This window comes from Psilocybe cubensis, chromosome 5 (assembly GCF_017499595.1).
Source record: "Psilocybe cubensis strain MGC-MH-2018 chromosome 5, whole genome shotgun sequence".
Lineage (NCBI taxonomy): Eukaryota > Fungi > Basidiomycota > Agaricomycetes > Agaricales > Agrocybaceae > Psilocybe > Psilocybe cubensis.
Window position 1 is genome coordinate 508,937 of NC_063003.1, and position 23,209 is coordinate 532,145.

The 23,209-nt window shown below is 45.8% G+C and overlaps 4 protein-coding genes across 4 annotated transcripts; 2 read left to right on the forward strand and 2 right to left on the reverse strand.

The window, feature by feature from the left end:
* Positions 1 to 9,178: 9,178 nt before the first annotated feature.
* On the forward strand, positions 9,179 to 11,053 carry JR316_0005640 (uncharacterized protein; the record flags this gene model as incomplete). Its single annotated transcript, XM_047891396.1, is given in 6 exon segments — positions 9,179 to 9,349; positions 9,363 to 9,404; positions 9,492 to 10,269; positions 10,326 to 10,512; positions 10,648 to 10,663; positions 10,727 to 11,053. 6 exon segments carry the CDS (start codon positions 9,179 to 9,181, stop codon positions 11,051 to 11,053), a joined length of 1,521 nt encoding a protein of 506 aa, XP_047748745.1.
* Positions 11,054 to 13,158: 2,105 nt separating this feature from the next.
* JR316_0005641 (uncharacterized protein) lies at positions 13,159 to 16,208 on the reverse strand (the record flags this gene model as incomplete). Its single annotated transcript, XM_047891397.1, has 5 exons — positions 13,159 to 14,647; positions 14,708 to 15,437; positions 15,492 to 15,710; positions 15,762 to 15,818; positions 15,899 to 16,208. The coding sequence occupies 5 exons, from the start codon at positions 16,206 to 16,208 to the stop codon at positions 13,159 to 13,161; spliced, it is 2,805 nt and encodes a 934-aa protein (XP_047748746.1).
* Positions 16,209 to 16,651: 443 nt separating this feature from the next.
* Positions 16,652 to 19,755, reverse strand: JR316_0005642 (uncharacterized protein; the record flags this gene model as incomplete). Its single annotated transcript, XM_047891398.1, has 5 exons — positions 16,652 to 18,152; positions 18,213 to 18,942; positions 18,997 to 19,215; positions 19,267 to 19,323; positions 19,404 to 19,755. 5 exons carry the CDS (start codon positions 19,753 to 19,755, stop codon positions 16,652 to 16,654), a joined length of 2,859 nt encoding a protein of 952 aa, XP_047748747.1.
* A 183-nt stretch (positions 19,756 to 19,938) lies between these two features.
* Positions 19,939 to 21,009, forward strand: JR316_0005643 (uncharacterized protein; the record flags this gene model as incomplete). The annotated part of the gene is made up of 2 exons (XM_047891399.1): positions 19,939 to 20,017; positions 20,396 to 21,009. 2 exons carry the CDS (start codon positions 19,939 to 19,941, stop codon positions 21,007 to 21,009), a joined length of 693 nt encoding a protein of 230 aa, XP_047748748.1.
* Between the last annotated feature and the right edge of the window lie 2,200 nt (positions 21,010 to 23,209).

Sequence of the window (23,209 nt, forward strand, 5' to 3'; positions counted from 1 at the left end):
TATCCCAATGGTCTCTCCAACTGGCTGATGCACATTCCAAGCTCAGTATATCCAATGACCGTCTGCAGGATCTTCAAAAAGAGGCACTGAATCTGCGCAAAACCTTGGAATACACCAAAGCTACCAAGAGTGAAGCTCTTGCTAATTTGCGTCATAAAATTTATCAAGAGCGATCTGTTCATCATTTGACTAGCAAAGGAGTTATTACAGAAAGCACTCGGGATGTTGTTTGTCTTCTTGTTAAGGCTGGCTGCTCACGCAATTACATCCAAGATGTTATAGTAGCCGTGTTAAAATCTGCAGGATTGGAAGCTATTGGTGGAATCAGTCGGGCTTCAGTGTCTCGCATTCTTCGCGAAGGTTACTTTGCTGCACAAATTCAACTTGGATATGAAATGAAGAATACAGATGGAATGACCTTTAGTGCCGATGGTACAGGCCACCGGAGTATCAATTATAATTCCTGACATGTTCATCTTCTTGCAAAAGACTACACAACACTTGATGATACCACATCTGAACAGCATGTTACTCGTTCACTTGGAATCCAATCTTCACGGGATGGTACAAGTGCAGAAGCTGTAGCAGATTGGCAAAAATCATTGGAGGGAATTCTTAACATTTACAACAATAGTCCACTTGGCAAGCGATCTGGATCCATTTTTAAAATTGCAGAACTCTTTATAAAACTTATGGGGATGAATACCAATCATTGTGCAAAGGAAAAGAAGGATGCTCGTTTATTAGAGGCAATAAAAGCAGCTGCAGTTGATCAACAGCTTGGAGAGGAAAGAATGCTTGAAATGTCTTTTGAAGAAGTTTCAGAATATTTTCAAAAGGCTGAAGCGGCTATGATAAAGAAGGCAGGAGGGCAGAAAAAATGGGATGCTTTATCAGATATCCAAAAAGGAGAAAGAAAAACTGTTATGTTGGAGACTGCAATTGCGCAACTTGGAAAGACTGCTTTTGATAGCCTTCCAGACTCTGAAAAGCGACTTCTTCGATTATTCATTTGGGCTGGATGTGGATGCCACAAAGACTTAAACACAGTCAAGGGTGGCTATATAGCAATGCTTAGGTGGTGGAATGAGAATGAAAGTGATGATGTTATCCGTCCAGTTCTGTTGGCAAATCGTGACAATGATCCTGTTATACAAGAGCGTGCTGCTATACTTGAGGGCGGAAATATACCCACAGCTGCTCAGGAGAGAGCCTTTTCTAAATCAACTCGAGGCGCAATTAAAACTGCTGAAATTGCTGGAGCTATCTTCAACCACAAGGATGATAAGAAAGGGCACCATGATGTATTCCACTTTTGGTGGTGGGAGCATATTGGAGTTCCATTTACATTTCCAGATACTTCCAACAATCGGTTTCAATCCTATTGCGATGCATCTGCTGCACTTCTTTTGTATAAAGAAGAGTTCAAGCTGTTTTTGGAAAATCTCCGTATCAACAAACAAAACTCAACACTCAACCATATGGAAACCAATCTTATGAATGCTCTCAACTGTTCTTCTACCGATAGCGAGCTTGCAGTTTTAGCAATCTATGCTGAATGTGTTTCTTATCCTTACATGAAGGCTATCCGAGCTTCAAATGCACAGAGCCAGAATATGCTTGATCTTGGCCCTCTTCATTCTCAAGTTTACAATCATTTGCAGAAACTTATCAAAAATCCCAAAATCCTTACTATTGATCTGGACCCTTTAACTTCATACAAATCAGCAACACTCAATGGAGATGAATGGCAAAATATTGATGTTTTGCACAAAATTAAATCTCTTCTTCCTGATCTGCCTTACTTTGAGGAGCTTCTTGTTGCATTTCTTGAGGGTGCTGCTGAAACTTGGGATCGGTTTACATCCGAATTTGCACCAGGAGGCTTGATTGATGAATCAACTGCAGAAGAAAAGCAGCTTGCATGGATGCCAGCAACAAATGATGAAAATGAAGGTGCACTTGGTGCATTTAGGGTTCTTATGCGGCACCAACCCCAGCTTACTCTTTTGGATCATAACGCAATATCAATGTATTTTCGTAATCAAACTCAGTCATTTGTTGCTGCCAAATTTACAAAAGAAGAAGACTACCAGTATATTCGAAATCTAGCACGGAATTCAGGAGAGGAAGAAAGAAAGAGACGTAAAGACCTTGTTGATTTCCGCAACACACGTCAGAAACAGAAAACCAAGCGAAAAGAAACTCGAGAGCAAAATGCCAAAGATACAGCGGCACGACTTCAGCAGCTAAATCTTATTTTAGACAAGACCAAGATTCCTGGGCTAAAAGGAAAAAGTCTTACTGATTAGCTCAAGCTCTTTAAACAAGCTGGTGCTCCAAATATGCAATCTGGTCGCCTTCCTACCCGTGTTAATGATATCCGTGAAATATTAATCAAGGCAATTGATTTGATGGTTGATGGCACTTGGATTATTGAGGAAGAGGAGGAAGAGAGCGAAGAAGACATGGATGAAGAGGAAGAATGGGAAGATGATGATGGAAGTGATACTTAAACTATCACAACAAGTTCCCAATTATGTGTAGTATACTGCAGATCTGTTCATGTATATTGAAGTTTTTGTAAACATTTGACAGGAAAATTATACAAAAAAATGTTGGTTATGGGTATATATCTAGTTCTATTAGTTTCAAATGTTATTGCATATAAACGAGACAATGTTAACTTGATAATCTTCAAGGCAATCATCAAAGATAACATCATTTTCATAAATTGTGCTATCATGTACGCATTTTTGACGTTTTGGCATATCTTATGCTACAGAATTATTCTCTATATTTTATGACACATATTCAGTGCAAAAAGTTTGGGAGAAAACGGTTGGAAACACATGAAATAGCAGTGTCTCAAGCAAATCTCAAGATATGTGATGCTCTCGCGCGTGTGACGTGACGTCACGCGGCGAACCGGCCATCAGGGATTGTGCAACTCCACTTACATCCCACCACTTGATAGGATCAGAAACTTGCTCTAAATCACTTTCAAGATAATTACGGAGCTCCTTTTGAGGATTAGAAGCCGCCATTTGACTGTTGACCTTGGATTGAATGCTGTTTTGAATCCAAGCTGATGCATAGCTAGACTTAACAGCACTCTTTCCTTTAAATACCAAACAAATTAGAAAAAATCCATTAATATAAATAATAATACTTACCTTGAAATGAGTTTTGTGATTGTAAAGACTGTGAAGCCAATTTGCATGGCTTATAATATAAGTTAAACTATACATAAATCAGAAGTTGTTATAACTAATGATAAAGAAATAAAATACACACCGTATCACATAAAGCATTATATCCCTTGTCATAATATTCTTCATCCCACATTTTCTTGCAATAAGCAAGCTTAATATCAGGTTGAAGTGCTAGCATGAAAGTTAAAAAATAATAAAAAAGAGTAAAATAAAAATGCTCACCCAAACAGATAAAATAAGTATCACTCTCGTCAATGGTCATATACCATTTTCGGAGCTTATCCAGACCTTTCTGAATAGCAGCATGAACAGAAGCAAATTGGGGAACCTTTAAAAGGTTTTCCCAACTATCCTGAAGACACTCAAGCATAGGAATAGTTTTCCACAAAGTTGTCTGAGTCTCAGATGAGAACTCAGACTGGATGGCACGTGGATGCTAATAAAAAATCAATAGATATTTATGAATCAAGAAAAAATAACATACCTCCAAAACTTCTTTCATTAGCTGTAGGAGATCCCATTCATGTTCAGTAAGATAAAAGTCAGCATACTTTTTGTTCTTCAATTTTGGAACATGATTAGACATATCAGCAACAAGTACAAACTTGTTCACTGCCTAAAAAGAAGGTGAAAATAAGAAATAAAAGAAATAAAAACACATACTGATTTATTTTCAAGAAACCGTTCAATTAAATCAAACATAGATCCCCATCGGGTACGAATCCACTTGATTAACTCAAGTGGAGGAAGCGCTTCTTCCTTACACACAATGCCAAAGTATGCCTTGGCTTGTGGAGAAAGGCGTATCTAAAATGTATATTAGAAAAAGTAAATAAAAAATAATAAACACTTACCTGGTTAATCAAGGCTAGAATCTTTCCTAGAACATCACCAGGAAGAAAATTGATAACTTCATCAATCTCTTCTTTATCAGAAACAGAATCAAGATAAGTCCAGTCAGCAGTCCAGTCTAGATTGTCGTCTTCCTCAATCTCATCTTCATCTGCTACTGTCACGGTACCTATTTTTATTGAGTATATAACAAAACATAAAGAAGCAGACACAATACCTTTTTTGGTTGAGCGTATAGAAGAGCAAGGATTAACTGTTTCAATAAAAGCTTTAGCTGCTAAATGAATAGTGTGCTCCATGCACCTTAAAAATTATAAGAATATGGTTGAATTTATAAAAATAAATCACTTACTGAATGCAACGCTGGCGAGCTATCCAGGGCCTTTGAGAACTAGTGTTTAAAACACGTTGAAGACAGTGCATAGCTTTGTCATTAGAGGTAGCATTATCTGCTGTCCCCCAGCCAATCTAAACATAATATTAGAATAAATGTATAAGAAAATAAAGATACACACCTTATTCCGTATCTCAAAGCGGTCAAAAACTGCCATAGCAGTTGCAGCTATATTGGCACCACCATGATTACCTTTAATTTCCTCAAAGCCCAAGACACGGGATTTGAGCTCCCAATCAAGAGGCTTATCAGGCGGGCTATCAATATAATGAGCAGTAATACCAAGATATGGATTATATGACTTTGAGGTCCAGGCATCAAAGGTAATCGATATCTGACTGGGAATAGTCTAAATTTTATAAGTATAGGCTTATATAAAGTGAAAATGCAATGAACATACTTTGAAGTAACCAATTAAGCGATTAACTGCTACCTTGGCCTTCTCTATGACCTCTTCACGCAACTTTGTACGCTTGGGAATGTCATCATCCTTCATAGAAGGACGCTGGTATTTCAAAAGAGCTCAAAAAGAGTCTTTTTCAATTACCAGAAATGCCTATACCAATAAACGTAAGTATAGAATCATAAAAAAAAAGAATACATACTTGATCATCTTCAACAACAAATGAAAGGATATGCTCAAGTAGGCCTTCCTTTGTCCACTTGGGATTGGGCACAGATGTCACATACGTGTCAAGTGGCCTCAAAGATGTGCTATCGGACTTGACAGGTATATCTGACTTAGCTGAATTGGGCAAACATGCAGGATTGGGGTTCACATTAAGTTCTTTACACCCATTGAGGTACTTCTTGCCATGAGTTTCCCAATTTCTATCCATCAATTAGCATTAGAATAGAGAAAAGGTATAAAAGAATAGCTACCGAGAAATATGCTTGCGTAATGAGCTATTGCCACCCGTCATGAAGCAAGCAGCTGATGGAACTTTCCTACTTCTAAAAAGCTGTGTATAAGTACTCATTTATTACTGACAAAATAAAGAAAACTGACCGGCAGACCTTGCAGATATTACCAATTATAGTCTTTCCATCTTCCTCCTTTTCTGACTTCTCATACATAGTATGGATATCAGCAGTTCGAGGATCCTGCCCCCGGTGAAAATGCTTCCGAGGTTTCTAGATGTGATAAAAAGATCAGCTTAAGTACATGTCAACATAATATCAATCTGACCTTGTGTAATTCTTGAAGAAGATCTTTTTTCTTCTCATACACAACCAAAGAATCCTCCTTTTCCTCCTCCTCCTCCTCCTCCTCCTCCTCTTCCTCCCCCTCCTCCTCCCCCTCCTCCTCTCCCTCTTCTTCTACCTCCTCCTCCTCAGCATTTCCTTCAGCCCCACTATCTTCTTCCACCACCACCTCCTCCTCAATCTCTGTTGCTAATGCTGGAGTTGATAGTGGTGCATCATCACTCTTTCGCACTCGCTTAGGTGCAGGTGCCGTGTTAGATGAAGCAGATTGCTTTTGAGAAGCTAATATCATAATTAGACATGGGAAAAATGTATAATATTAGACACGCACCTGTCTTTGCCTTTTGAGGCTTCTTTCCGGGCTTAGTAGCACTATCTGGGTCCTCAGAAGCAGTTCCGACTAATAAAGGGTTAGTTTTAGTCTTATATGTGTAATGTAGTGACGTACCAATGATATGCCGTGTAAAAAAACCACTGAGTTTGGGGGCCCTACTGTCACCCGGGTCCAATGCCTTTGGGGTTGCTTTTTTGACACGCTGTCTAGCCACACGGCGAGCTGGTTCCTTCCCCTTAAGTCCGGATGTTTTCTTTTCAGTTGGAGAAGGGCTCTCGTAGCCTCCGTTGGTGCTCGAGACAGTGGGAAGAGCATGGTTATCAGATGGAGAATGGAAAAATTCCATTTGCTCAGCATCTTTTAATGAACCATCGGGGTTCAGTGCAGGGTTGTCAGAGTCCATAGCAAGCAAGTTGACGTTAAGTAAGCAAGATTCAAGATGTTAAGCAGTAGGCGGGATACGAGACAGCGACAAAACGAGAGTCGAGAGTCGCGACGGACACGAGTGCCAGTCAATGACGACAGCCGTGTTTGTTGTTGTTTACGTTGACCACACTTCAAGTGATCTGGCCTGACCGCCTTGTATTTCACTTACCACCACCATCCTCTTGTACGAACACTCACCGTCATTTACTTAAAGTTCCGTATCACACTCAAAATGTCAAGATATCACTATAGAAGCTGGGAAATAAGTGGGGGAAGCAGTACAAAAAGGGGAGGCCCTATAGAGGGAGACCCATAAAGTGTGTCATTATCTCTCTCTTAATGCACTCTTTTTCAACTTTTCCACACCCAGCAACATACGACGGCATCCCCAAACACGTCCCCTCACCTCGTATCGTCGCCGCCAAATGCCACGGAGGTCCAAACAACAACAATGGAGCAGCAATGCTCCGTTGTTGTTGTCCTTGCCTCCGCCTCAACAAGGACGAGCAGCTTTATTGCTGCTCGTCTTTGCCTCCGCATTCCCTTGCCTCCACCTCAACAAGGACAAGCAGCATTGAAGCTGCTCGTCTCGTCGCCTCCGCCTTTGCCAGACGAGCAGTTAAAGCTGCTCGTCTTCGCCTCAAGCCTTCGCCAGACAAGCTGACGAGCAGCAAAGCTCGTCTTGTCGTCTCCGCCTTCGCACGACGAGCAGCAATAATGCTGCTCGTGCGTCTCCCTAACCAACAACAACAAGCAGCAACAATTTGCTGCTTGTCTCGTCTCACCACCCCACCCTCCCTCTTCTCGTCTCCCTAACCAACAATGACAAGCAGCACCAATTGCTGCTCGTCTCCCCACCCCCTCCCTCCTAACCAACAACAACGAGCAGCAATTGGTGCTGCTCGTCTCGTTTGCCTTCGCACGACGAGCAGCAATAATGCTGCTTGTGCGTCTCCCTACATCCAACCAACGACACGCCTCCGCCTCAACAAGGACGCACGACGAGCAGCAATAAAGCTGCTCGTCTTTACCTCCGCCTTCACCTTCACACGACAAGCAGCTTTATGCTGCTCGTCTTCACCTCCACCTTCGCCTTCGCACGACAAGCAGCTTTATGCTGCTTGTCTTCGCCTCCGCCTACGCCTTTGCATGACGAGCAGCTTTATGCTGCTTGTCTTCACCTCCGCCTTTGCCTTCGCACGACAAGCAGCTTTATGCTGCTCGTCTTTGTCTCCGCCTACGCCTTTGCATGACGAGCAGCTTTATTGCTGCTTGTGTGTCTTCACCTCCGCCTTCGCCTTTGCACAACGAGCAGCTTTATGCTGCTCGTCTTCGTCTCCGCCTACGCCTTTGCATGACGAGCAGCTTTATTGCTGCTTGTGCGTCTTCACCTCCGCCTTCGCCTTTGCACAACGAGCAGCATAAAGCTGCTCGTCTTCACCTCCGCCTTCGCCTTCGCACGACAAGCAGCTTTATTGCTGCTCGTGCGTCTTCACCTCCGCCTTCGCCTTCGCACGAGGAGCAGCTTTATGCTGCTCGTCTTTGCCTCCGCCTACGCCTTCGCATGACGAGCAGCTTTATTGCTGCTTGTATTCGCCTCTGCCTTCGCCTTTGCACGACAAGCATTGCTGCTTGTGCGTCTCCCTACGTCCAACCGATGACAACAAGCAGCAATCAACTTCAACCAACACCGACAAGCAGCAACAATTTGCTGCTCGTTTCGCCACCCCACCCTCCCTTGTCTCCCCACCCCAATCCTCCCTTGTCTCCCCACCCCCATTCTCCTAACCAACAAAGACGAGCAACAATTGGTGCTGCTCGTCTTGCGTCTTGTCGCCTCCAACCTCCACCTCTACCTTGTCCTCGTCCGGCCGCCTCCTCCACAACACAAAGGCCCCAGCTTCCAACTCCTACATCCCACCCCCACCCTCCCTCGTCTCCCACGTCTTGGGTTCAACCAACACCAACGAGCAGCAATTGTTGCTGCTTGTTTTGCCACCCCACCCACCCTCGTCTCCCTAACCAATAACGACGAGCGCCAGGTGATCGAGATGGGACGCGCGCTGCAGACAGAGGTTGTTGTGATGAGCGAGGCCTGCGAGGATGAGGTGGATGATGGTGCTGGGGGTTGGGTGGAGGGTGATAACAACGACGACGACAAGGGTGTGGATTTACATGCACACTCAATGCGGGGGTATAGTGCTGGTGCTGTACTTACAAATTGTATATTGAAAAATGTTAATGATTCTATTATTACTTGACTACAAAGTCAGGTTGAGTAATTTGCGCTGCGCATTATGTAATGATACCTTTCGGGCCGCGACAGTTCAAACTGAGATTGAAAGCTGAGTACATATGACTCACTTTGTTTTCTATTGCAGAACGACGAGTTCTGCACCGAAAATTTTGAAAATTTCTGCATTAAAAGTTTGGTTCGAACCGGTTCAAACCCGGTTCTGCCAGGGAGGCTCCATGCCCGAACCAAGAACCAAACCGACAGAGACGTTGGCCGAACCAGAACTGGACCAAACCCGAACCGTCGGTTTGGTTCGGCCGGTTCTCGGTTCTTGCATCAGTTCGGAACCGAACTTCGGCATCCCTATCTCCATGTATATATAGAATCCTGGGGTCAGTAGTCAGACCCCAGCTTCGATATCAACTTGGTCTTTGGGCATTCTTCTCTCTTGACTTAAGTCAATTCCTAACAATCCGGTTTTGAAAGTGCTCTCGCTACCGTCCCAGTCAGCCGACATGTCTATTCGCTATAAGATGACTATCGAGATATCTGGATTCCCGGCTGGAGTTGTTAATGCAGTAACGCCACCTCACCAGGATCTCATATCCGGCGACGCACGTCCAATTCAAATTGATTCCAGGAGGCGAGAAGTGTTGGGTTCAAATGGAGAAGCACCAATTTTGAATGTGAGTTTTACAGGACTGTATTGTGATGAACATGGACTCATTTGGAATCCAGATTGTGGGTGGGTCAACCATGTTTCCCATTCCTCCAAACCTTCAGAAGGAGTTAGACTAGTGCATTGCAGAGAGTTCAGGTTTCTTACAGAAGATTCACACACTAGAAGAAGAACTATGTGCGCCAGCACAGCGTACAATGGACGAGATATGTTTAAAGCTGAGAGAGATTGACTTGGGCTATGCTGCTATTTACACTGTTGAGAAAAGAGTCAGTAAAATACAAAACATTATTGCTAAAGGAGAACAATCCTTTACTGCCAACGAACAACGCAAACATCTCTTCAAGAGGAAAGAGATCCTTGACAAGCAGCGAGATGAGGGCGAGGCGGAGTTCTCGAGGCTGACAGTAGCAGATCTTCCTGAGTATCAGCGGAAGAGAAATCTTCTCATGGCAGAGATTGATGCCGTCAAGCTAGAGCTTCAGCAACTGGCGTCCTCCAAGTCCAAGAAAGCTTCAAAGGGAACAACTATTCGGTCAAAGTTTGCCAAGGCTTCTAGACAGGCTAGAATTACAAAATCTTCCGGCGGCAACAAGGCATTTAGCAGGGCTAACACCACAGAAAACGGGTCTGGGGATGATGATGAATTGTCATTGTCTGAGGGGCCATTTGAAGATGATGGGGAGGGTGGCAAGTCCTCAAAGCGCAAATTGAGCACCAAATTCAATCCCACTATTGGCAGAAAGAGGACCAAGGCTCAGCGTCTCATGCTGGAGGTTGTTTACAGCGATGAGCTGAAGGAGGAGGAGGAGGCAAATGCAACGGACCTTCAAGAGTTTAGGGTCGATGAGTGGGATTGTGAGGAAGATATAAAGGAGGAGGCCAATTGGGCAGCTATGACACCAATTCAGCGGGTTGAATATTGTGGTAAGCTGCCTCTCTTGTTGATTAGATTTTTCTTTGACTGATTTACTGCATTGTAGATGATATTGTGCGCTCTATTGCCCGCTTTGAGAAGACAGGAAACTTGCAGGATTTCCATCCAAAATATCGTCAATCACTTTGTCATGTCCAATCTCTACTTCCTGAGAAGTGCTTCAAATCAAGACGTGTGGCCATTGCCATTCACATGACCTTGCACGGTAATCTCATCTGCCGTTTCCATAAAAGGTATCCAAAAACCAAATTTTTTGACAATGGACCAGGCCTTTACAGAGTTCGGGGAGTCCCTAAGCAACCCGTATATTGATACCGAGTCGAGGATGCAGCAACGCCCCTAAGGGAAACAGGTTATATGTCATGCAGATGCTTGATTGACAATGTCTTGCTGGAGTTTTACTTTTGGAAGACTCTAACCATTTCATTGCCACTTCCATTGCTATAGGGGTTAGAGGAACCCATGAAAGGGGATGTCTTTGAGCCGCGGCATCAATCCTTCCTGATCAAAGTATTCAAAGAACAGTCTTTGCTCACAACGGACAACATCTACAACCCTAACCGACCCAGAAACATTTGCAAGTTTGAACAAGAGGTGAGATTGTTGGATTTGAGTATCACCAGGCTTGCAAAGAAGTGGGAAGAGAAGACGGGAATTGAAATGAGGATAATTTTTCCGCAGAGAGAAGCAGAGCTGGAAAGGATGAGACGGGAGGCAGCTGAGGCAGCAACAAAGCAAGGTCAGGCTGGAGAGTCGAGTGCTATATCCCAGTAATTAGCTTTTATATAGAGTTGAAATTTGTAGTGAGGAAATTTATTGGCATTCGAAGTAAACTTGTACTGTATAGACCAAGTAGACAACAATAAGATACTGGCTTTTTGCCACATGCAAAATTTTATGTGTTGACGATAATGTGGTACACGCAACATTTATAATCTGTATTGTATATTATGCCATATGCAGGAGTTTAGCTGGACACTCAAATATTGTCTCATGCCACATTCTGTGGTTAACCAAGTTATATGGTGTATACCACATTTTCAAGGTTAGGAGAGATTTCTGGCATATGCCTGAGTTTAGCCACACAACCGTTCTCTCTTCATTTCTGTATTTCATCTGAATTTAATGAAGTCCGTCGGCAAATGCCAGCCGGTAACGCGGCATTTTGTTTCACTATCCGGGACATTTGTACCGCCTCACCACCACGGTTCCAGGCCATTGACAGCCTACCGCGTCGCGCAATATGGAGAATTTGAGGACTCCTTCGACGAAGGATACGATGCCAACGACGAAATGTAGGAATTAGCTTACCATGCATGGAGGGACACGTGAAATTGTTACCTGTAATAGTTGAAAAATCCAGTAATTGTTGGACATATTCCGCTACGCAACACATTTCGTGTCTCTCACACAAATTCTGGTGTACGAAGAATTGTGACTCCAACACCAAATCCTGGCGCTCACCACATTTTGTGTCTCTCACACAAATTCCGGTGCACGAAGGATTGTGACTCCAACACCAAATCCTGGCGCTCACCACATTTCAAGTCCCTCACACTAATTCCGGTGCACGAAACATTGTGAGTCCCTCACCAAATTCTTGCGCTCACCACATTTCGCGGCTCTCACACAAATTCCGGTGCACAAAACATTGTGAGTCCTTCACACACATTCTGGCGCTCACCACATTTCACAGCTCTCACACTAACTCAGGTGCATCCCTCACACAAATTCTGGCGCTTACCACATTTCAAGTCCCTTGCACAAATTCTGGCACTCCGCTCTTTTCGAGTCCCTCATACAAATTCCGCTGCATGACACATTTCGAGTCCCCTCACACAGACTCTGGAACTCCCCACATTTCGTGTCCCTCATACAAATCCCGGTGCACAAAACATTGTGAGTCCTTCACACAAATTCTGGCACTTACCACATTTCAATTCCCTCACACAAACTCAGGGGCATCCCTCACAGCGTCCCCTCCCAAATTCCACTGCGCAACACATTTTGTGTCTCTCACACATATTCTGGTGCACAAAACATTGTGAGTCCCTCACCAAATTCTCGCGCTCACCACAGTTCGAGTCCCTCACACTAATTCAGTTCGAGTCCCTGACCTGACTTCGGGTGCACGTAACATCTAGGGTCGTCCTCAGCAATTTCGGCTGTGCCCAGAAATTTTAACCTTCCGAGACCATGGCAGTGTTGTCTTGCTTGATATCAAACTATGACAACATTTATTGAGCCCACATGTAATGAGGCCCATTCCATGCCATACAGCAGCCCGGGAGTGGATCAACAAGCTTATCATAGAATGTTTCAGCAGATTAAATTGGAAATGCGGTAGGTGCGGACATTTGAGTGATAAATTATGTTTGCCGTGAGCAAGATATTTAGGTCTTGATGACTGTTTTAGGAAGATGGAATGTACGGTTCATGGTTAGCAGGCATGTAGGGTCTACATCTATGAGGACTGTAAGGTACATTATACCGTATTTCTATATGGCCGATTTGCGTCACACGAATAGAAAGATTTTTTTTACTGATTTACGTTTAATAACACCCACAGAAAGGCCCTATTGCCACTGGCAATACTTTATCTTCAAGGCGAAAATAAAAAACCATTCGTGTGATCAACCCGGTGACAACACCAACCAGTGATTATGACTGCTTGCCCCCAGTAGGATATGCTCAAGATACCTAGCATTGGAACGTGAAAAAAACCACTGTGTCAAAGTTCAGAAGTAAAACTTACACAATGCATTGCCAACATACTAGTAGTAAGAGGGCTGAGCCAAGCCGTCCATGTCAAGACACAATCATTGAATTCATGTAGAAACCAGACATTCAACATTACTCGATTAGTACAGAAAGAAACATCACCACACTCTTAAGCGGCGCTTGAAACTAGGCGTCCCCAACATCCATCGCATCAGTATCGAGTCAACATCCATCGAAGTATTATCTCCAACAAACAGCGCTTCCAAGAACTCATCGCTCTCGTCCTGTGCTTCGGAATGATTCAAGAACTCATCTTCCACCCAATAAAAGCAGCTCTTTCCAATAGTCCAAAATGGTTTCATCTGATAGACATATTTTTGATCCCGGCCTTTAGGATGGGCATCGAACATCGAGCTAGGTGAGGCACCAATGTTGAGAAGCGCATTGTATGCGTCTTGGGTGGATTGGTCTTCTGGGATGCAGCCATATACCCTGTGTGATCGCCCATAGAAGAATAGACTATACCGTGGATGTGCGGGATGTTTCTCCTTGCCAGTGGACGGTGCAGCGTTGGATTCGGTACAAGACAGATTAGGTTTACTCGTTGGCTTTGCCTCTGGCTTATCAGTAGTTTGAACCACGAGCGATGGTGGGCGTCTCACTTTGACAGGCCTGCCGAGGGCCATGACAAGGGAAATATAAGGCCGACGCTTGCTCGCCTCATCAAGTGGTTCCACTGATCCACGAGGGTTTTTAGGACCGGGAAAGTAGAGAAGTTTATCTGCATCGATGGCCACGGTTGACTGCGTAGACCATGCTCTGCGCAACTTGACTTGCACGAGAATACCGGACATGTTGCTCTCCATAATGGGTTTATCCTTGTGCAAGAGCACCGGGATGTGCAAGTCGACCGAGCCCTGCGCAGGCCAACCAATCACTGCCATGCCTCTGACGAACGCAACCCAAGCCATCGAAGTTGTCATCGCCGCATCATCTGTGCCCCTTGCAAAATGCGTGAATCGCACCCATGCGTTCTCGAACGCTTTGTCTAAGCGTTGTCCGCCAACTTCAGTGTCCGGCATTGATCCCAGCACTTCGGTGTGATATTTCATGGCAGTCAATTGCTTCAGGAAGGCGATCAGACTGCACCCATTGGCCCATGGATAGCTTTCGTGTTGTTCGTTGGCGGATTCCGCCCGGACTGCGGCCATGTACGCACGCAGAAGAATGATTTTGGCCACATTCTCCCCTCGCTGTCCCACGTCGAGCGCCTCCTTGACATCATCCGATAGTTCGTTATACAATTTGGTCATAGGATCTTGACAGGCATTGTTTGTATTACGATGAATAATATTCAATGCCGCTTCCGCAAGTACGGGTTCTGATGGATACCCACTGTACATGGACAAACGGTCGGTGGGCACAGAGAACGCTGTTCGCATATTACCCGCGACCATATCATCGGCGAGCTGGAGGGTCTGATGTTTCGTTGGAGAATACTCGAGATTGAGAAGGGTGTCGAGGACGGCAAGCCTTGGCGTGAGGTTTGTAAAAATATCTATCCCCGACACGCCCATAAGCTTCGTTATAGCCAACGCCCTGATTTGCTTATCCTTGTTTGCGGAACCAACAAACGCCGATGCCCATCTACGTAATCAAGAGAGTCAGTGCCTCATTGTTATGTATATAGTCAATTAAAACGCATACAATGGACGGCCGAAATAGGTTAAAAAATCGTGCTTCTGAATATCTTTGAGTAGCAGGGTTGGTCTGAATTTGCGATTTTGTAGCTCAGAGTGACAATCGAAAGGCATTTCTGTAAACGGGGCTACGAGTTCAGCCATAGATTGTCGCGCGGACCTGGCAACATCTTTAAGACCTGCCAAGCGACGGAGCCGAGAGGATGTTGACAAGAAGAGGATGAAGAATTTGCAACCGCAATATGTAGTAGCGGCTTTAACCATTGCATCATAAAGTGTTGAAACTGGCTTTGTACCCGTATCCGAAACTGGCTTTGTATCCGTATCCTTAGCGATTTTGAGCTCGGTTAGCGTATGGGCTTCGTCGACATAAAGGATCAACCAAGCAGGGTCTTCCTTGTTATCCATCGTTGGTTTCAATTTCGTGATCAGATTGCCAAGTTCCGTGAGCGAATTGTGTAATTGTGGGGCAGGAAAGGCTCCTGAACTGTACTGCTCACACACAGTCTTGTAGAGAAGTGACCTGGAATTGGCTTTCGCCAAGTCATCCCTCAACAGGACAGGCAAAGACTGATTGCTGCCGCTTCGAAGCAACGCATCGACCTTGTTGGAAAACTCGCGGAATAGAATTGCAAAGAACTTATGGAAGGCCCCTACGGCGCTATCCAGATTTCTAGCCTTTGAAGCGATCAACTTGAAAAGTTTTGTAAGGTCTTCATCGGGATGCGGATACGCACCTGAATACAATCGATTAAGGATATGGTGCACAGAGAGATGCCGTATAGACAGACCTTGCTCGTTGTCTCTGGTATCTCGTATATTCATGGGGATGGTCGCCACGAGTTTTGCCATTTCATCCACAGTGCGCGATTTGCCAAAGCCGGAAGATTGGATAATCGCTGACGTATTTTCATCTGGATTGTCGCCAATGGATTTACGTATGTTTGTGAGGAGATTTATGTGATGTTCCCCGTAGTATCTGGTTTCCCAAGCCATTGACATCCAATTGGCTATGTACAATATCCATGAACCGTGGACAGCGAGCGTTTGGTATTACTCACTGTTAGACACGCCTGCGTCCTCGGATTCATTGGGATCTTTGATTGAGCTTTCGTTCACTACAGTGAAGGCACCAGATGTCAGAATGAAGGCCAGTTTTAAGAGAGTAAAGAGTGCGCAGTGATGCCAACGAGCTCACATCCCGTTGATACTCTCCCAATGAGAATGTGCAGACAATCGTTCGAAATATCTTCAAAGATCGATGAATTCTTCTCCGAGTCGTTTGACAGTTTCACATAGTTGTCGATGTTAAGATCTTTTTGCCCAACATCATTGATCAGAAATGGGCCTGAGACATGCCGAAGGTCGAGGTCATCGAGGTGCGAGAACCTAGGGTGCGACAGAATTGCACCCTTGAGCTTGGCAACGTTGAAGCCCTCGAAAACACGGACAGTGAATATCCCGCTGCGATCGTCGCCGTGAACTAAGCAGTTGAGTCTGAGTGCCATAGCGAAGGACGGTGTACCGAACAGAGGATTAACACAAAAGCTCTTTGTTGAATCCAAAGTTCTGAGTTTGAACGAGAAATTCACACGAATAGAAAGATTTTTTTTACTGATTTACGTTTAATAACACCCACAGAAAGGCCCTATTGCCACTGGCAATACTTTATCTTCAAGGCGAAAATAAAAAACCATTCGTGTGATCAACCCGGTGACAACACCCACCAGTGATTATGACTGCTTGCCCCCAGTAGGATATGCTCAAGATACCTAGCATTGGAACGTGAAGAAAACCACTGTGTCAAAGTTCAGAAGTAAAACTTACACAATGCATTGCCAACATACTAGTAGTAAGAGGGCTGAGCCAAGCCGTCCATGTCAAGACACAATCATTGAATTCATGTAGAAACCAGACATTCAACATTACTCGATTAGTACAGAAAGAAACATCACCACACTCTTAAGCGGCGCTTGAAACTAGGCGTCCCCGACATCCATCGCATCAGTATCGAGTCAACATCCATCGAAGTATTATCTCCAACAAACAGCGCTTCCAAGAACTCATCGCTCTCGTCCTGTGCTTCGGAATGATTCAAGAACTCATCTTCCACCCAATAAAAGCAGCTCTTTCCAATAGTCCAAAATGGTTTCATCTGATAGACATATTTTTGATCCCGGCCTTTAGGATGGGCATTGAACATCGAGCTAGGTGAGGCACCGATGTTGAGAAGCGCATTGTATGCGTCTTGGGTGGATTGGTCTTCTGGGATGCAGCCATATACCCTGTGTGATCGCCCATAGAAGAATAGACTATACCGTGGATGTGCGGGATGTTTCTCCTTGCCAGTGGACGGTGCAGCGTTGGATTCGGTACGAGACAGATTAGGTTTACTCGTTGGCTTTGCCTCTGGCTTATCAGTAGTTTGAACCACGAGCGATGGTGGGCGTCTCACTTTGACAGGCCTGCCGAGGGCCATGACAAGGGAAATATAAGGCCGACGCTTGCTCGCCTCATCAAGTGGTTCCACTGATCCACGAGGGTTTTTAGGACCGGGAAAGTAGAGAAGTTTATCTGCATCGATGGCCACGGTTGACTGTGGAGACCATGCTCTGGGCAACTTGACTTGCACGAGAATACCGGACATGTTGCTCTCCATAATGGGTTTATCCTTGTGCAAGAGCACCGGGATGTGCAAGTCGACCGAGCCCTGCGCAGGCCCGCCAATCACTGCCATGCCTCTGACGAACGCAACCCAAGCCATCGAAGTTGTCACCGCCGCATCATCTGTGCCCCTTGCAAAATGCGTGAATCGCACCCATGCGTTCTTGAACGCTTCGCGTAAGCATTGTCTGTCAACCTTGGTGTCCGGCCTTGATTCCAGCACTGTGGAGTGATATGCCGTGGCGGTCAACTGCTTCAGGAAGGTGATAAGACTGCACCCATTTCTCCATGGATAGCTTTCGTGTTGTTCGTTGGCGGATTCCGCCCGGACTGCGGCCATGTACGCACGCAGAAGAATGATTTTGGCCACATTCTCCCCTTGCTGTCTCACGTCGAGCGCCTCTTTGGCATCGTCCGAAAGTTCGTTATACAATCTCGCCATAGGCTCCGGACAGGAAGCACTCGTAGTCATCTGAATGGTGTCCAATGCCGCTTCCGCAAGTACGGGTTCTGATGGATACCCGCTGAACATGGGCATACCGTTCGTAGGCACAGAGAACGCCGTTCGCATATGATGCGCAACCATGCTATCAACGAGCTTGCGCGTCTGAATTTTCGCTGGAGAATACTCGAGATTGAGAAGGGTGTCGAGGACGGCAAGCCTTGGCATGAGATTCGTACTGCGGAAAATATCTGATACCTGCGACAGGCCCGTAAGCTTCGTGATAGCAAACTTCCTGATTTCAGTTTCCCTGTCTCCATTATGCCCAAGAAACGCCGATGCCCATCTACGCACTCAAAGGAGTCAGTGCCTCATTGCTATGTATATAGTCAATTAAAACACATACAATGGACGGCCGAAATAGGTTATGAAATCGTGCTTCTGAATATCTTTGAGTGGCAGGTTTGGTCTGATTTTGTGATTTTGTAGCTCAGGGTGACAGTCGAAAGGCATTTCTGTAAACGGGGCTACGAGTTCAGGCATAAATTGTCGCGCGGACCTGGCAACATCTCTAGGACCTGCCAAGCGACGGAGCCGAGAGGATGTTGACAAGAAGAGGATGAAAAATTTGCAATCGCAATATGTAGTAGCGGCTTTAACCATTGCATCATAAAGTGTTGAAACTGGCTTTGTACCCGTATCCGAAACTGGCTTTGTATCCGTATCCTTAGCGATTTTGAGCTCGGTTAGCGTATGGGCTTCGTCGACATAAAGGATCAACCAAACAGTGTCTTCCTTGTTATCCATCGTTGGTTGCAATTTCCTCATCAGATTGCCAAGTTCCGTGAGCGAATTGTGTGATTGTGGGGCAGGAAAGGCTCCTGAACTGTACTGCTCACACACAGTCTTGTAGAGAAGTGACCTGGAATTGGCTTTCGCCAAGTCATCCCTCAACAGGACAGGCAAAGACTGATTGCTGCCGCTTCGAAGCAACGCATCGACCTTGTTGGAAAACTCGCGGAATAGAATTGCAAAGAACTTATGGAAGGCCCCTACGGCGCTATCCAGATTTCTAGCCTTTGAAGCGATCAACTTGAAAAGTTTTGTAAGGTCTTCATCGGGATGCGGATACGCACCTGAATACAATCGATTAAGGATATGCTGCACAGAGAGATGCCGTATAGACAGACCTTGCTCGTTGTCTCTGGTATCTCGTATATTCATGGGGATGGTCGCCACGAGTTTTGCCATTTCATCCACAGTGCGCGATTTGCCAAAGCCGGAAGATTGGATAATCGCTGACGTATTTTCATCTGGACCGTAGCCAATGGATTTACGTATGTTTGTGAGGAGATTTATGTGATGTTCCCCGTAGTATCTGGTTTCCCAAGCCATTGACATCCAATTGGCTATGTACAATATCCATGAACCGTGGACAGCGAGCGTTTGGTATTACTCACTGTTAGACACGCCTGCGTCCTCGGATTCATTGGGATCGTTGATCGAGCTTTCGTTCACTACAGTGAAGGCACCAGATGTCAGAATGAAGGCCAGTTTTAAGAGAGTAAAGAGTGCGCAGTGATGCCAACGAGCTCACCTCCCGTTGATACTCTTCCAATGCCAATGAGAATGTGCAGACAATCGCTGGAAATATCTTCAAAGATCGATGAAATCTTCTCCAAGTCGTTTGACAGTTTCACATAGTCGTCAATGTAAAGATCTTTTCGTCCAACATCATTGATCTGAAATGGGCCTGGGACAAGCCGAAGGTCGAGGTCATCATAGTCGAGGTGCAAGAACCTAGGCTGCGAGAACCTAGGCTGCGACAGAATTGCAGACAGAATTGCAACCTTGAGATTGTAAACGTTGATGCCCCTGGAAACATGGACAGTGAATATCCCGCTGCGATCGTCGCCGTGAACTAAGCAGTTGAGTCTGATGGATGCCATAGCGAAGGACGGTGGACCGAACAGAGGATTAACACACCCAGCTCTTTGTTGAATCCATTGTTCTGAGTTTGAACTCGAAATTCACACGACAAGAATATCGCTTTTGTGATGTACTGTCCCTTGGCCATCGCCTCGACTTCCTCGTCGTCGTTGGGTGCTAGCATTTCTACCTCGTCCTCGCTGATGCCGTCGCATACCCGCCCGAGCCACCACGGCAAGCTCAAGCCGACGCAGCGCCAGCCGCACGTTGCTGGGAATGAGAGTGCGTAGTATGCAAGTAGGATTCGGTCGCGCGAGCAAAATCCTGATACGGCTTCGCTGGGTACACATAGCCAGAACCAGGTTTGGATTTGGTTCCAGGGCAGTCGATTGCCTCGCCGCTGTTGCCGCAGCGCCATCGCCTCCAGATTGATTTATGAAAGCAAAAGTGAGTTTGAGACGAACTCGCATGACGATGGGTCGTGGTCGAGCGAGGATATGACAGAGGATGATGAGGTGCTGCCTTTCTGTTCTTTTATATATTGAATCAAGGCTTATTGAATTGACTTTGTGCTTACGAGCAATGTGCGCTGGAGGAACAGCGAACCAGCAACCCCGCGCGCAATCTGAACATTACCTCGCTGGCACCTACCACCACCAGCAGTGCAACCCCGGCCGGCCACACCAGGTGCAGAACTCCCGCGTGCCGATGGGCGCGCGCAGCAGCAGAGGGAGACGCAGGCGATGGTGGAGGCGGCGGCGTTCGAGGCGCAGCGCCAGCGCGACATGTTCATGAAGCTGCCCAGGTCGTCGTTCCAGGACCTGGCGAACGTGCGCACGCGCAATGTGGGGCTGCTGTCGCAGCTGTTGAATCCGGACCCGGAGATTTTCCCGGTGAATCATCCCTACAGGCGTAGGTTTAGTTATGGGGAGATTAGGCCTGGGGCGTCGAGGGGAGGCGGCGGGGGCGGGGGTGGTGGTGGTGGTGGTGGTGGTGGTGGAGGTTCGGGTGTGGCGCCAATGCGCCCGTTGACGCCGGCTGCACCTGTGGCTGATAAGCAGCCAACAGCCCCTGCGGTTCCGGCCGAGCGTACAGATGGGTCTGCACAACAGCAGCAGCACCGTCGAAGCGAAAGCGGAAGCACGGCCGACAGAAAGTCGTCAGGATCTAATGTACCTTCGCGGATGAACTTCTCTCCACCGCGTCGGCCAGGCGGGATGAACCGCACCAAGAGCGCCGCCGCGATGCCTGTGTCTCGTCATCTTTTTGTGTGATGTGTGGTTTTTGTCTTGGTACTATATCATCGTCGTCCCTTTTCTACTCGTCCTCCCTCGCTATCCTCGCTATCGATAATTCATAACACCTTTTTTTTTGGTTTCTATTTTTCTCGATGTACCATATAGCACACTTGCCATCAACTGAATGTTTACGACCATTTTTTTTTTTCGCTACGACTCTTGTTCCATTGCTCCTTACCTCTCTCTTGTTTTTTTTTCTTCCACTCTCCCCCTTTTAAATGCATTGTATGTACTTTGGTTCTGTGTCTGCTTCACGTGTTTGAACTATCATAGTTGTTGTTGTTTTAATGCACATTTGGCTCTTGTTTCTTGGTTTTATTTTCATTTTGGGATGAGATGTCGAGTGATGCGCTCAGGTTTGAGGATTCAGGTGACTAAGTCCTGCCTAAAATCCGACTCCGAAAGCCCATACTCCGAAGGGCTTTCAATTCATCCCATTTGAGCGATTCGTGGATCTTTCATTATATTGACCAACATTTGCTTTGGGGCAGGGACGTCGGCCAATCAGCAGAGAGTACTAACACAGTGATACCGTGACGAGGAACCCCGTTCGCAGATGCATGAACTTAAGCAACTGATAGTGTGTGCCATGCTCAAGAGTCAAGACTTGCGATCAGCGGTGCACTGCATTGCACACGCGGGCGCTCCGGAGACCCTACATTAACTTCAAAACTTGGATTCATGTTTTTTTTTAAAAAAAACATCAGACTGGTTCAGATCAATATGCAGTTACACTGGCACCCACCGTCCACCTTTTATTGACCCGAGGACCCGAGGCACCTTTTCGGGAGCGACGCGAGCGCTGCGCTCAGGGAGATGTACTCATTTGTACGGCCCAGAATGTGACTCACCATTTCGAATTTGTGATGCATTTCTTTGTCGACTGCTAAAATACGTGGCGTATATGAAGCGCTCATGCTCGGCGGATTCATTTAGAGATAAAATAAATTGATTTTATAGCGCCTGCCCGCTGTTGGCCGTCGTGTACTGCTGCGACGGGACAGGAACCCATGGATATACTTGTTTATTAATACGTCGTCCCAACTTTCTGGAAATATTCCATTCGGAGACTTTGCTCGTGCGATGTGGAATTGCATCAAGAAACATGGCTCAGGTTCCAGAGAATTGTCCATGTTTCCCTAGACTGTCATATCACTTCGTGGCGGTCCATTACATTAAGTGCGAGCGTCATCTGAGTATGTGTATTCCTGTGCACAAGTGACCTTAACGCCGACCGTCGTTCGCGTCGATAGAGTAATCTTCATTTCAGCTGACCATTCATATCTCATCAACGCCGTTACACAGAACACAGAAGCAAACAACGGTGGACTTATCGAAGAAAACTATAAGCACAAGAAGCACTGATGCTCTTGAAGGAGTAAGGAGAACCGTAACCGCTGCTCTGGCTCTCGATTCTACGTCCGCAAGGAAATTAGAATACACGCTCTCATGACTCGAGCGCAACTTCTCCACTGGGAACCGATGCTGGAACTTAGAACGCACATCGAAAGAAAAATAAAACCCTCAAGAGAGGAAAGGCTCCAGAATCACTCTTACGCCACCGTCAGAGCTGCACACACAGTACCAATAGGGGGCAAAATCGATTGTGCGTGCGTCAATGGATTTCAAAAGGTTTGGGATATCCACGTATGTCACGGAGATTTCAAGGTCACAATCTCTTTTTCGTGGGTATTGTTCAAGGTCAAATAGTGGTGAACCCCAAAGACTGAATCGTTGATCGTGGGATGCGGATTCCACCACCGTTGTAAATCCGCTCTCCCAACACGTTGACCTTGAAAGGATTTGAGGATTCACCAAGTTCACGTTTGAGAGAAAAAGCTGGGCGGGAACTTAACGGTCCTCCACCCCCTTCCCATCATCTGCATCAAAACTCGTCTTTTTTGGCTTGATGGACACATTTTTTCAGGGCTATGAATAGTATTGCCATTCCCCATCAGTGTTGGCCTCGCATAAACGATTTAATCTTTCTTTCGCATGAGTGCAGAACGATCATAACGATGGCGAAGAGCCTATTTTCCCAAAATCTTCCCTTCACGACCGATTCTCATGATCAGACTACTTACTATTCAGGGATCTATATCGGATTAATATATATATATCCTTGTTGAGATGTTTGAGTTTCTCTCCAGGTGGCACTTCCAAGAAAACATTCGGG